Source organism: Pteropus vampyrus, unplaced genomic scaffold, assembly GCF_000151845.1.
Source record: "Pteropus vampyrus isolate Shadow unplaced genomic scaffold, Pvam_2.0 Scaffold563, whole genome shotgun sequence".
Taxonomy (NCBI): domain Eukaryota; kingdom Metazoa; phylum Chordata; class Mammalia; order Chiroptera; family Pteropodidae; genus Pteropus; species Pteropus vampyrus.
Genome location: NW_011889344.1, coordinates 431,300 through 444,426, shown reverse-complemented (window position 1 = coordinate 444,426; position 13,127 = coordinate 431,300). Strand labels below are relative to the sequence as shown.

The following is a 13,127-nucleotide window of genomic DNA, read 5'->3' as shown; positions in this document are numbered from 1 at the left end:
GGTGCCAGTCTCTCAGAATACTTAGAAAGTGTCCCCTCCTGCTTGGAAGAATTCGAGACAGCCTAGTGGCGTTCTCGAACCGCCCGGGAGAATGCACCCATGCAGCTGTCGGGTCCAGGGCGCTCTCGTTAGGATTTGGGTCACTGGCTGGTCTTACTGCTTATAGGACTCTCCAGACGACTGTTCATTGTCCTTACAGCCTGGTTTCTGTGTGATCGCTAGTGACGTTCCCCACTTCGATTTCTGATTTTAGACACCCATGTCTCTTCTCTTTTTGTCAGTGTAGCTAGGTTTGTCAGTTTTGTTGATCTTTTCAAAGAGCGAACTTTCAATGATTTTTATTTTTTTTAATTTAATTTTTATTTTCTTCCCTTCTGCTTTGGTCTCATTTTGTTCTTTTTCTAGTTCATTAGGTGTAAGACTAGGTTATCGAGATCTTTTTTCAGTTGCTATAACTGACGTGTAAATGCTCACTTCAGGTGCACAATGAAGGCTCGATATGAGAACCTACTGCAGACCGGTCGCCACACAGCTGCAAACTTTGTGATAAGCGAGACCTGCAGGTCTCTAACATCCGCATTCGTAGCTGCGGCCATGCTTCGGTGTGTTACTCGAGTGTTCCCTAATTTCTCTTGTGGTTTCTTTTGTTAAATGTGGTTCCATTTAACTTTCACGTTACTTATGAATTTTCCAGTGTTTCTCCTGTGACTTTCAGCTTCATTACACTGTAGTTAGAAAACATACAGGTTTTTTTCGATGTATTAGAACTTGTCCCGTGGCCTTACGTGCCATCACGGCGCGTGCTGCCTCGGCTGGACAGTTGTCTGTTCTGGTCAGGTTAGTGCTGCCCCACTTCTCGATGACCTGTGCCCACATCCTGGCCACTGTTTAAAGTGCCGTGTTGAGTCTCAGGCTCATAGGACAATTCTGTTTCTCCTTTCGAGTGTATGGATGTTCATTTTATATGTCTTGGAGTTCTTGTTTGGTCCATGTATGTTCATAATTCTTACATCTTGGTAAATTGGCTCTTTACCAATAGATGTTTTTTTAATTCTTTATTTAAAGTACACTGGTCTGATATCAGGGGAGCCACCCAGCTCTAAGTTACAATTTGCTCAGGACAGTCTTTCCCGCCTTTCGCTTCCAACATTTGAGTCTAAAGCGAGTGTCGTGGACAGGGTGCAGTAGTGTCTGCCGTTTTTTAACCCATTCTGATTTTGATTTGGAGACTAATCCATCTACTTATCAAGCAGTTACTGATCAGGAAAGGCTTCTGCCATTTCGTGTCTCCCTCCTTCCCTCCACCGTCGCTTCCGCGTGTAGTGGTTTTGGTGGCGTACTGTACTGGTTGCCTTCTCGTTTCCTTTTGTGTATATTTTTTAGATGTTTTCTTAGGGGTCATGGTGACAGTGTGTTCTAACAAGTCAGAGGACTGCACGCTCTCTGCCACGTCGAATCTTGTGCTAAGTATGTTTCAGTGGCGGCCCCCGAAGTGGGAAATGGCTGCAGTGACATTGCTCAGGGCCAGGGGCCAACCTCAGTGCCCACACTATTGTACCCATTTTACAGATGAAGAAACCGGGGCTGGTGGCCGAGCTGGGTAGGGGCTGAGGAACAGGCTAGAAGAGGGTCCAGAGCCCTGGACCTGATGCTGACTAGGGCTCCTGCACCTGTGTTGGGGGGATGGGTGTGGGCCAGCGCGAGGCTGGTGCCACAGGAGGGACATGCAGGGCCCAGCCCCCAGCACCAAGTGCTCTGTGCTCCAGGCGCTGACTTCACCAACACCTTCTGTCTGCTGAGCTCCTTCCTGGTGGGGCCGGAGGCACCAGGCCTAGACGACATCTTGACTGCGCTGACCACACAGTGTGCCTCCCTGGAGGAGCTGAGGCTCGCCTTCCGCCCCCAGATGGACCCCCGGTGGGTATGCGGGTCTTGTTTCTTTGGAATGTTTGTAGAAACGCAGGATGGTCAGGATAGCATGGGGGCATGTGCACATCAGGGAACATGGGATAGTTTTCTGGGTACCTAGGGGTTCAGGGGGCTGTCCCACTCCCAGGACTCGGGGATAGTTACATCCCTGGGACACCAAGGCCCATTCGCTGGTCACAGGGCAGGCCAGCGGTGCTGATGCTGGCACGGGCGAGTCACATGGGACAGGCTGGGAGGCTGGGCTCTGCGTCCCAGCAGCTCCCCGGGCCAGCCCTCAGGTCCCTGTCAGAGCACGCTCTGCACTGTCCCCCACTGGGTGTCGCCCACACCTGGGGAATACCTGGAAGTATGGCTGTAGGACTTGATAAACAAGCCAACAGATTGTGGTCTGAGAAGAATTTAGTGCAGCACTGGGGAGTGAACTGAAGCTCAGGGTGCAGGACCTCCGGAAGGAAGCCAGTGAGACTGGGCGAGGGGTGTCAGGCTGTCCCTGACCCCCAGACGCCTTTGGGAGTGGGGAGAGATCCAGCTTATGGTCATTATGGGAAGAGCTAACAGCAGTTACCTTCTCCCAGAGGAAATCATTGCTGGGTTGGGACAAAGATAAGGGGGGCGCCAAGCAAAAAGATGGCACCTGACTCCTCTTTGGGATGGGTGCCCCCCCCACACCCCAGGGTCTGCCCAAGTCAGCGGCGGTCGCAGTTCCTCAAGCGGGTGACTGGCAGGTGCCCCCACGTCAGCGTCATCTGTGGGCCGCAGGCAGTGTAGCAGGGCAGCTGAGACTGTTGCCACCGCCTCTGTGCCAGGATAGTCATCACCAAGGTGTCCGGCGGTCCCAGGCCACGGCCCCAGCCAGTGGTGGGGGCACTGATGCCTGCCAAGCACACTCACGCGGCCACTCCACGCAGGCAGCTCTCCATGATGCTGATGCTGGCGCAGTCCAACCCGCAGCTCTTCGCGCTCCTCGGCTCGCAGACAAACATCACGAAGGAGCTGGAGCGTGTAGAGCAGCAGTCGCGGCTCGAGCAGCTGAGCCCAGCGGAGCTGCTGAGCATGAACAAGGACCACTGGGCCACTTGGCTGCAGGAGTACAGGTGAGGCCGGCCCCACCCGCCACCCAGTCGCGAGGCTCTGGGTGCTGACTGCCTGTAGTATCACCTCCCCCGGGGGTAGCTACAGACAACCCCTACCCAAGGATCCGCATGGAGGACGACTGGGGGCTTGCATATGATTCCAGAGCCCGGCTGGAGAAGGACAGGGAGGGTGCCAGGGACGCCGCCGCCTGGCAGGCTGAGCGTGTGCGTACCATGCACGCCAGCAACCCCAAGCACGTGCTACGGAACTACATCGCGCACAGGGCCATCGAGGCTGCCGAGAACGGAGACTTCTCAGAGGCAAGGGCGTGCCTGTCCCTGCTGTGTCCCTGGGTCCCACAATAGGGGGTGGGCTGGGGAGGGAGGGGCACCCCCACAACCCTGCCTTGTTCCCCCAGGTGCGAAAAGTGCTGAAGCTGCTGGAGACTCCATACCACAGGGACACAGAGGCCCCCGAGGTCCTGGATGCCACCGAGCCTGAGGGGGCGGGCGGGGCAGGCGGGGAGGCTGGCGGGCGAGGCTCTTACAGCAGCAAGCCCCCGCTCTGGGCTGCGGAGCTCTGCGTCACCTGATCCTCGTAACTGCCTTGGGGCCTCCACACCAGGAGGCCCCAAGGCCCTGAGTCCAACTGAGTCCATGAGGCGGCACCTGCTGAGCAGCCAGCAAAGCACACCCACACCGCCTCTCCATGACAGCAGAGACGTCCAGTCAGGACCTGACCCGTCTCTGTCCGACGCGGACTCAGCAGCCCAGCCCCCCACTAGACGCACAAGGCCAACTCAGCAGAGGGAACCGCACGGTAGTCCCCTGCCCCGGCCAGCCTAGGAGGAGCCGGCACTGCACGCCTTCTGCTGGCTGGGGACCTGTAAATAAAGCAGCCGCTTCCTCACCCCTAGCGTGGTCACTCGGCCCCTCTGGGGACACCTCTGTGTGGCGCTCAGGCATCCTGGTAGTAGTTGTTGAAGTTGATGCGCAGCAGGAAGTCCTCCAGGTGTGGCTGGTAGCCGCGGTTCACCAGCTTGGTCACCACTGCGGGCAGGCGGGTGCCGTGAGCAGCTTGGGGAACCCCCTGTGGCCCTGTCCGCCTGTCCCCACCGTGGCCCTGCCTGTGGGAACGGCTCACCTTTAAAGAGGAAGTGAGAGTAGTACTTGAAGGTGCTGTAGGACTGCTGCATGAGAGCGAAGTTGGGGTGCTCAGCCGGGCCCCAGGGCCGGGAGATGAGCTGGCTGCGGAACTTGAGAACCAGGCTGAAGACGCTGTGGATGATGTTCATGACGGGCGCCGCCCTCTCCGTCAGTAGACCCCTGGAGAGCAAGAGCCGAGCTGTGGGTGGGTGCGCGCGCCTAGACCCGGGCCGCGGCCCCCAGCGCCCATGCCTCACCTGAAGACCGCCTTGTGCAGGTACTCAGCGTGGGCGCGCTGGATGTCCTCCAGGTCGCCCACCACGGCCAGCCTGGCTCGGAACTCACACCAGGTGACGTGCAGGATCTGGCTGGCGACGTAGCCCTGGATGACCTTCACGAAGTGTTGCATCTCGTGCTTGAACAGCTGCAGCTGACGGAACTGCACGGAGCCAGCCGCGGGGCTCGCCAGGGCTGCACGGAGGGCAGGGGTGAGGGGTGAGCGGTGAGGGGCGAGCGGCCACTGCCCCACAAGCCGAGGGCAGGCTCCAGGGCGGCCTTACCTGTGCGTTTGAGGTGGAAACAGACGTCCTTGAGTGTCCACATCATGAGTTTCAGTTGCAGCAAGAAGGAGAAGATACCACTGTACCTGCTCAGGCAGCTCTCGGTGATGACAATGTTGACAGGCCAGTCGACCTGTGGGGATGGGCCTGGCTCAGGGCAGCCCGAGAGCAGCCCCTGTCCCAGCCCCTGTCCCACTCACACCTGGGGCCCTGCTGACCTTGTACCTGAGCTCCAAGCAGCTCAGCACGTCGGGGGCGTTGGGGGCGAAGGCCTCGGGCAGGAACTTGAGGGCGAAGGAGAGGTTGGCGGCGTGCGGGGAGTCGCCGTGCAGGCTGTACTGCAGCGCCTTGCTCAGCACCGCGTTCAGCACCAGAGGGCTGAGCAGCTCTCCGGGCGTCTGCCCCGCCCCAAGCTGAATGGGAGAGAGCACAGGGTCCTGAGGGTGTCCCGGCCACCCACGGCCAGGCATGCTGCACCCCTCCACACCCAGGGGTCACCTTCTCAAAGAGCAGGTCGCTGAGGGACTGGGCAAACTCGCCGTCCTCCATCAGCAGGAAGTGCCGCAGGGCCTCAAAGTGCGCCTCAAGGCGCAGCTCCACGAAGAAGTAGTCCACCACAGCCTTGTTCACCAAGGAGATGCTGGCAGGAGGGGCCTGGAGTCAGGGGTGCTGGGTACCATGGGCTGGGCGGGGATGCGCGGCTGGGACACGGGCAGGAATACAGGCGGGAACTCACTGGGCGGCCAGAGGGGCTGTGATCGAGTGCTTCATGAGCACTGGCAGCGGCAGCAGCTCACTCAGCGGCACCGCAGTCTCATCCGCATCCAACTGGCCCCGGGGGTCCTCAGGGAGGGCCAAGGCCCGTGGGAGCCCATGGTGAAGGAGGCGGGCGATGGGAGGCTCTGCTGCACGACAAGATGGCCCAGGTCGCACTTGGGGGACACACTGGCCAGCCTCCGCCAACCTGCCATGGCCAGCCCACTCACACATGGCCTCGTAGCTGTCTGGGTACTGTTCCAGGCGGTACTGCCCTGCCAGGCCTGCCAGGTAGGCCTCCTCCCGGGCCTGGGCCGCTGCACCTGCCTCCTCCTCCTCCTCCAAGCCTGGGCTGCTCTGGGTGGCCACGCTTCCCTAAAACAGCCAGTATCAATGCCCTGCCCTTCACCTCAGTGGGAGGGCGGGCAAGTGGCCACATGTACCTGACCCTGCAGGACAGACCCTTACCAGCCCTGAACCACAAAGTGGGCGCCCCCTGACCCCCAACTCTCGACCTTGGCTGCCCTGACCTGGGACTTGGAAGGCCAACTTGGAGAGAGGTCCTCGCTGTCCCCATTCCTTCCTGGGCCCGAGTAGCACAAATGAGACGGGAAAGGATGTCAGGGTCAGTGCCCACTGTGGGGCAGCACTGCCCCGAGTCCCAGGACAGCATACTTCTCCCCCTCCCCCCTCCCCCTCGGACCCACAGACATCACCAGTGACAAAACAGCTTTGGGGTCCCAATGACCTGGCTCCTCAGGGATGCTGTCTCCCAGAGCACCGGGTGCAGCCACAGCAGACGGCGAGGCCTGGGGGCCACTGTTCTCCTTGGGGCCGGAGCCAGATACTTGAGTGCAGGAGCCATCTGAAGCCAGTTCTGTGGGCAGCCCCGGCACACTGTCCCAGGCAGGGCTCTGTGCTCCTAGGCTGACGCCTGACAGGGACAAGTGGTCAGGGGAGTGCTGACGGGGCCTGGCCTCAGCAGGCTGGGCTTCCCCTGAGAGCAACCCCAGCATCATGTGGGACTGAGACACGTGTCCGTGGACGTTCCACCGTGGCCGGATGGGGACCTCGTCCCACACATTCTCCCCGACCCTGATGCTGGCATCAGACACGTGTCCATGGACATTCCACCGTGGCCGGGTGGGGACCTCGTCCCACACGTTCTCTCCGACCCTGATGCTGGCGTCAGACACGTGTCCATGGACATTCCACCGTGGCCGGGTGGGGACCTCGTCCCACACGTTCTCCCCGACCTTGATGCTGGCGTCAGACACGTGTCCGTGGACATTCCACCGTGGCCGGGAACTGGCCATCCCGGAAGCATAACCCCCTGAGGGAACAGCACCCTCTGACACGTGCCCCATGGCCTGGCTGCTTTCCTCCTGGGGGCAGTTGTTACTGGGCAAGTGTGGGTAAGGCAGAGCCACTTGCTCATCTGGGACGCATGTGTCCAGCTGCACGTGCATGTCCCCGCACAGCTGCAATCCCTCACAACCCAATCTATCTCCTACAGTCTGGAGGGACCCTGGGGAGGCCGAAGGGACCACAGCTGGCCTCAGGACGGTCCTGAAATCGTACTCCTGTGGTCCTGAGGGACCGGTGCCCACTGCTGTGGATGGAACCGAGGAAGGCAGGTCTGAGCCGATGGTCTGCAGAGCCTCCAGCACGGCAGCTGCAGCAGTGTGTGCAGGCTGCTCGGCCCCTTGGCCAGGGGGCAAGAAGTCTTGGAGGCTGAGATCTGCAGAGAACGGCCCTGGCACCCTCGCCTGCCCCAGGCCGCAGGCCCCTCCTGGAGCATGCTCTAGGGGTTGTGGTGTCGGCCTGCTCGCGCCGTCCTGGGCAGCCACACGCTGCTCTGCACACCCAGGGTCACAGCTGCTGCCTCCATCAGGATGCTCGGAGCCTAGAGATGAGGCCTGAAACACAAGTGCATGTTGGTCTCTCCAGTTATCTGGCTCTGTCCCCAAGTTCAGTTTTGCAACCAGCACTGAAACCCATAAAGTGGGGGGCTCTGAGGACACAGGCCCGGTGCCCACTGTACTCCCTGGGGAGTGCAGGCCTGGGCACCCAGGCTCAGTCCTGTTACCCACCCTGGACCCCGCCCTGGCCCCTCACCTGGGAGTGTGCCCTCGGGAGGATGGCTGTCGGCTCCAGGGACTTCCCCTCGGACACGTCTATCAGCATCGCCTGGAGTTCAGTCAGCAGGATGTGGGGTCAAGGTTGGGCGGCAAGGAGCAGAGCTGGCACTCAGCCCCGTGCAATGCAACCCACAGCCGCCGGTGGCCACGGCCCACCACCCATGGCAGCACCATATGGCCCGAGGTGAGCACGGCCTCTCCCCAGCACGCCCGCTCTGAGCACCTGAGGAGGGCACACAGGTCCCAGGCAGCTTCAGGGGATCCCGAGTCCCCAGAGCCCACGGGACGCGCTAGGCCCCCAGGCCGCAGTGGCACCTGCACGCGCTCCTGGTCCTCCAAGAGGAAACGAAGCCGGGCGCTCGCCAGCCTGCGCCTCTGCGTCTTCCACAGTGCCTTCTGCTCCCGCCGGGCCGCCTCCGCAGACAGCTTGCTGTAATGGTCCACCAGCGCCTGCCTGCAGCCATACCCACAGAGGACTGGTTACCAGGCACCCCACGATGTCCAGCTGGCTCCCTGCAAACTGGGATGGGTCCCCATGGTGGAGCCCAGGCGGCAGTCTGCAGAGCCCAGCACCCTGCCCAGGCTACCAGCTGGTCCCTCTGGGCCCCTACAGCTCCTGCAGAGGCCTCGACCCACCAGTCATTCTGCCCAGCAGACTGGGGGCCTGGGGGCAGGTGCCAGCCAGGGCTTGGCAGATACCAGAGTGAGCCCTGGGCAGCTAGAGGCAAAGGGACAGGCAGGGGATGGCGAGGCCCCCCAGCGGCCTTGCTCCTTGAACCGCAGACGGCATCGTCCTGTTTTAGGGCAGAGCCCTGGAGGCCAGCGCAGAGGGCACAGAGCACAGCATGTACGTTCTACTCGCCTGGGTTAATTCGAAGCCAGCCCCGGAGGCCGCCCCGAGGCTGCGATCCTCTCACAGGCAGGGAGCTGGGTTCAAACCAGACTGGATGTTTCCAGTTTGGCTGCTACGGGCCAGGGCCACAGCCTCCCTAGCCCATTTCCGCCACACGTGAAAAGGACGATAACCCCCACCCATACGCGCACGCTGACGTGTGTGCAGATTTACACATGTGGATGTCTGCACAAAGATAGCACGAAGCACACACGGTCACACACACTGACATGTTCACACATCGCTGGCTCCAGGCCTCAGCTCCATAAACAGCATCTAGTCGGTTGGGACAACATGCCCAAGGCCACGAGCAGGAAGGGACAGCCCTTCCCACAAAGGCCCCCTCAAGACACGAGCCCTGCTCCCCACCTGAGGGAGATACAGGGGAGGGTGGGCCAAGCACAACCCCATAATAAGACCAACTGTCAGCTGCTGGGCTGGGCAAACACCCCGTGTCCGTCAGGCTCACGACAGGTTTAGAATGAAATGAACAGAAGCTGCTTAGCTTAAAAAGCGGACAACAAGGTGGGACAAGCAGACACCGGGTGGACCTGTCTCGACTTCAGTCCACACGAACCAGCCACGAGCAGACATTCTGCAGGCGGCTAAGGGCACCTGAACACATCAACATCCAAAAGCACGGAGTCGAGAAGGCTACGTGAACATTTTCAAAGTAAAAAGTAGAAGGACCGTCACTAACGTCAAACCAGTTACGGCGCCCGTGTGACGGCCCTGCCCCAGAGGGTCAACCTCGAGTGACCGCTCCACCCACGGCTGCCCTACCTCGCCTTCCGCTCCAGCTGCTCCTCCAGGGCCTTCAGCCTCTGCTCCCTGTCGCGCAGCTCACGGGCATAGCTGAAGTCGTCGGCCAGCTCCTCCTGCCTGGCTGCCCGCCGTCGCTGCACGACACGCCCACACCAGCCACACTGGTTAAACCCGACCTGGCAAGCCTGCCCCCACCTGGGCCCGCAGCCCACCCACCTCCTGCTCCTTCACGAACTGCTCCTTCAGCCTCTGGAACTGCTCTCGCTTCCGGGCGTCCGAGGCCATCCGTTCAGACATTTGCCGATCTAGTGGAGACAGACGGGCGCCATCGAGAGGGGCCCCCGACTGGCCACCCCCAGAACCAGAAGGAGGACCCGAGCCACACGCACCGCTCAACGCGCTCAGGACCCTGGACGCGGCTTCGCGGGCCTGCACAATTAACTCTTGTTTTGCAATTTCCATTCGTAACTCCTGAAAAAGATCATCAGTGACCCATGCGTTCTAACTGCATCCCCTCCCTTGGGGTGGAGGGTGGCCTGGGAAGGGGCTGCTCAGACCCCAGACGGTCTCCTCCGGGGACAGAGCCAAGCTCTGAGGGCAAGTAGCCACCCTTGCAGTGACAAGGCTCCAAGACGTCAGCATGCTCCTGAGGAGTCGTCCGGGGCCAGACCCCAGGTCCCCATGCGTGGGCCCTGCAGGGAACCCTGGGGGCTCAGGGCCTTCCCTGGGAAGGTGGAGCCCAGCCACGCCGAGGAGAAGAGGACAAAGCCCCTGGCCAGGGCATTCCCACCAGGCACACCCCAGGACAGGACCGGGCAGCACCACCCCCCATGCCCCACACCCAGTGCCCCAGAGGAGAGGGAGGCAGGTGGGGAGACCCAGCCGCGGGCTTCGCACCTTCTCCTCCTTGCTGACGGAGCTGTGGCGAGCCACCCTCTCCATCCGCCCCGCGTAAGTAGCACAGTCCTTCTCGATCTCCTTCAACTCCTCCAGGGAGAAAATCACCGAGATCCGGGGCACAGGGACGTCGGACCAGCAGAGGTAGTGCTGCCGGGGGAGGGAGTGGGGGGGTGGCGCGTGAGCCAGTGACATGTGTGCCCCGTCCACACTGTGTCCATGCTCCTGGTGACCCATGTGGACCATTCACTTCTCAACCAGAGGGCATGACATCCTCCACGGCTCTGAGAGCACCAGATAGGCTGCCTGGGGTCTGTGCCCAGGCCAAGGCTCCCTGCGGCTGCTACCAGGTCCGACCCCATGAGGGGCTTCAGAAGCTGTGAAGACCTGGAGATCTGCAGAGCCCGCCTCGCTGGAGGAGTGCCACTCACTGACATCAGCCAGATCAGCCAGATGGGACAGACTGGACGCCTGCTCCACGCCACCCTGGGAGCCCTGCCCACTGGAATGCTCGCAGCCAGTCTTCAGGAAACCCTCACCTGCACAGGCCCTGTGCCTGTCCTGGCGGCTCCAGGCTACTTCCAGCCCGGCACTAGAGGGGTCCGCTGGCCACAGCTGAGCCTGACCCTGCCAGGCCCTGCACTCAGCTGGCCAACTGGGCCCCTGGTCCAGACTCCACCCACTGCTGCTGCTGCCTGGAGCCTCCAGGCCCACACAGCTAGCCTGCCTGACTCCCTGCTTAGACATCGGCCAGCACCTTGCAAAGGCTGCCCGTCTGTCCACCCGAGTCTTGGCCATGTGGATGCTGGCAGAGGCCCCCATTCCAGAGCACAGCCAGTCCCCCAAGCCGGGGGACACAACCACTTCCACCATCCTGCCCAATGGGACAAGGGGCATGCTGCCCCTGGGGAACAACTTCGCTCTTCCTGCCACCGCGGAATGGGGGCCCGGAATGGGGACCCCTCACCTCTCTCAGGTCACCACAACCCTGCTCCAGCGACACAGCCAGATCTTGGCTCCCAAGAGCTGGGGACGAGGGCCCCTCCTCACCTGCGGGCAGCAGAGCTTCAGCAGGTTGATGGTCTTCCCACAGACGTACACGTCGTGTGCGATGTGCTTCAAGAACGCGGGCACGCAGTCCTCCACCTCCTTGGAGATGAGCACGTAGCCATGCGTCCAGTAAGACTTGTCTAAAGATAGGACAGGACACGTGGCTGGCCTGCACCCACTGACTGTCCTGACCCACCTGATGGCGTGGAGGCCCACGCAGCCCAACAGCCAGCCGCCACCTACCTCTGAAGCCCAGGTACTCATGGTTCACTTGGATCATGAACTCGCCGTAAACGTCTCTGAAGACCCCGCTGTACACCCAGTCATGGATGAACCTGCCGGGTGGACGGGCCAGAGGTGAGGCAGGCACGGAGAGTGTCGAGTAGGCGTGGCAGCCACGGGGTGCAGTTGTCTGCCCAGGGAGCCCGCCAACCCTGCCTTCCCCTCCCCGTCTGTGATCCCCGCCCACAGCGGGTGTCTGACCAAGCAGATGCTCAAAATATCTGCTTGGATGCGTAGAGTGCCACCCCCAAGTCAAGCAGCCCCGCCCCGCCCCGCCCCCAGGCCCCACCGTGTGTAGGGCTCGCAGCTGGTCTTCAGCAGGGACAGCAGCACCGGGTAGTGCTCGTTGCTGCAATTGTCCAGGGCCTCCTGGTACAGGTAGGAGAGCAGCTTCACCCCCTAGGGACAGCAAGGGGAAGGGCCTGACACACGCCCTGCCCTGTGCACACAAAGAAGCCCCACCCTGCAGCCACGCGCAGCCTCACTCCCTTTCCCGGAGCCCGGCGGGCCAGCACAGCAAGAATGCACAACTCACGGTGGGGAACGCAGCCCTGGGCTCTCCGCAGGTGCCTATACCACAGAGCTCGGCCAAGTACCTAGACGGAAACCAGGTGAGAGCGGGTGCGCAGGGGCTCAGAGGCCCCAGGCCTGGGTGAGAGCAGGTGCACAGAATGTGTCTCAGGCCCTTCCCTATCTTCGTGCTTTGGCTTTTTAAAAGCATCCACACCTCAAAGACCTCAGACTGCAGCTTCCTGCTGGACCCCGCCCCAGCTTCTTCTCAGGCTCAGGCAAGACTCCTGAGTACAGGACCCTGCCCCTGGGCCCGCACGGCCTTGCCCATGTCGCCACCTCCTCTTACTCCACTGCAGTCTGTGCTGCGCACAGCAGCACTCTCGTGGGGGGGGGCGGGGGGGCGTGAGCTGGGGCCTCCACACTCCTACCCTCCACCTGTAAAGCCTCTTCCCCGCCACCCGAACTCGCCTCCTCAGGGCCCACGCCTCACTGTCTCTTACCTAGACACACCTGCCGACATCTCACATTTGGTCTGGGTTAGCTAAACAGCTCCTGCGTGCCAGGGGCCCGGTCTGTGGGGACCCTGTGTGTCCTTCAGGCAGGAGCCCCGCCCTGGATGGGGCCCGCCGTGGCATCCAGCACCTGGTGAGCTCAGCTGGAGCAGGAGCCGTCCTCACAGTCCCTGCCCCCCAACCCCCACACCGGCCACCACATGCGGCTCACCTGAGCTGCCGGCCCAGCTTCCTGAAGAGAAAGGCGATGGCAATGAGGCTCAGGGTGGGCGGGGTGGAGAGGACACAGGCCCGGTAATACTGCAGGTACCGCCGCAGGCCGCTGGTGAAGGCCTGTGGGCCGGCGGAGGGGGTGCTCTGGGATAAGGGGCCAGGCTGGGCACCGCCCCCACCCTGGAGCCACATTTCTGGGTCACAGCCCGGCCCAGCTGAGAACCAGGACCTCAAGTGCACTGCACACCTGGCCTCTGCAGCCAGCGGCAGACGCCCCAGGAAATAAACCTGGGGATCCCCGGCGGGGTCTAGAAGGGGTGGCCAGGCACTGTGCAGATGCCAACTCCGATGGAGTCTCTGGCTGCTCAGGGCACTGGGGCCTCAGTGACATGTGTCCT

General features: G+C 61.7%; 2 protein-coding genes and 1 long non-coding RNA gene across 4 annotated transcripts in view; 1 reads left to right on the top strand and 2 right to left on the bottom strand.

Moving 5' to 3' along the window:
• Positions 1-1,772, bottom strand: part of LOC111733411 — a 2,348-nt gene extending 576 nt beyond the window's left edge. The window contains exon 1 of the long non-coding RNA XR_002777980.1: positions 1,537-1,772. This is a non-coding gene — a long non-coding RNA (uncharacterized LOC111733411). The remainder of the gene's footprint in view (positions 1-1,536) is intronic.
• The window catches only part of SELENOO (selenoprotein O), a 17,349-nt gene extending 13,437 nt beyond the window's left edge, over positions 1-3,912 (top strand). For both annotated transcript variants that reach the window (XM_011384172.1, XM_023525473.1), the window contains 4 exons: positions 1,767-1,917; positions 2,838-3,023; positions 3,167-3,323; positions 3,422-3,912. In XM_011384172.1, the coding sequence (XP_011382474.2) occupies positions 1,767-1,917; positions 2,838-3,023; positions 3,167-3,323; positions 3,422-3,604 (677 nt within the window). In that variant the 3' untranslated portion in view covers positions 3,605-3,912. The remainder of the gene's footprint in view (positions 1-1,766; positions 1,918-2,837; positions 3,024-3,166; positions 3,324-3,421) is intronic.
• Positions 3,896-13,127, bottom strand: part of TUBGCP6 (tubulin gamma complex associated protein 6) — a 20,245-nt gene continuing 11,013 nt past the window's right edge. Inside the window, exons 4-24 of the mRNA XM_023525434.1 lie at positions 12,728-12,849; positions 12,027-12,087; positions 11,781-11,890; positions 11,453-11,544; positions 11,210-11,349; positions 10,160-10,309; positions 9,652-9,733; positions 9,479-9,567; positions 9,281-9,396; positions 7,921-8,059; positions 7,583-7,654; positions 6,213-7,383; positions 5,995-6,047; positions 5,695-5,839; positions 5,445-5,613; positions 5,207-5,348; positions 4,927-5,121; positions 4,709-4,841; positions 4,406-4,619; positions 4,147-4,328; positions 3,896-4,052 (exon numbers count right to left, since the gene is read on the bottom strand). Of these exons, the coding sequence (XP_023381202.1) occupies positions 3,961-4,052; positions 4,147-4,328; positions 4,406-4,619; positions 4,709-4,841; positions 4,927-5,121; positions 5,207-5,348; positions 5,445-5,613; positions 5,695-5,839; positions 5,995-6,047; positions 6,213-7,383; positions 7,583-7,654; positions 7,921-8,059; positions 9,281-9,396; positions 9,479-9,567; positions 9,652-9,733; positions 10,160-10,309; positions 11,210-11,349; positions 11,453-11,544; positions 11,781-11,890; positions 12,027-12,087; positions 12,728-12,849 (3,669 nt within the window). The 3' untranslated portion in view covers positions 3,896-3,960. The remainder of the gene's footprint in view (positions 4,053-4,146; positions 4,329-4,405; positions 4,620-4,708; positions 4,842-4,926; positions 5,122-5,206; positions 5,349-5,444; positions 5,614-5,694; positions 5,840-5,994; positions 6,048-6,212; positions 7,384-7,582; positions 7,655-7,920; positions 8,060-9,280; positions 9,397-9,478; positions 9,568-9,651; positions 9,734-10,159; positions 10,310-11,209; positions 11,350-11,452; positions 11,545-11,780; positions 11,891-12,026; positions 12,088-12,727; positions 12,850-13,127) is intronic.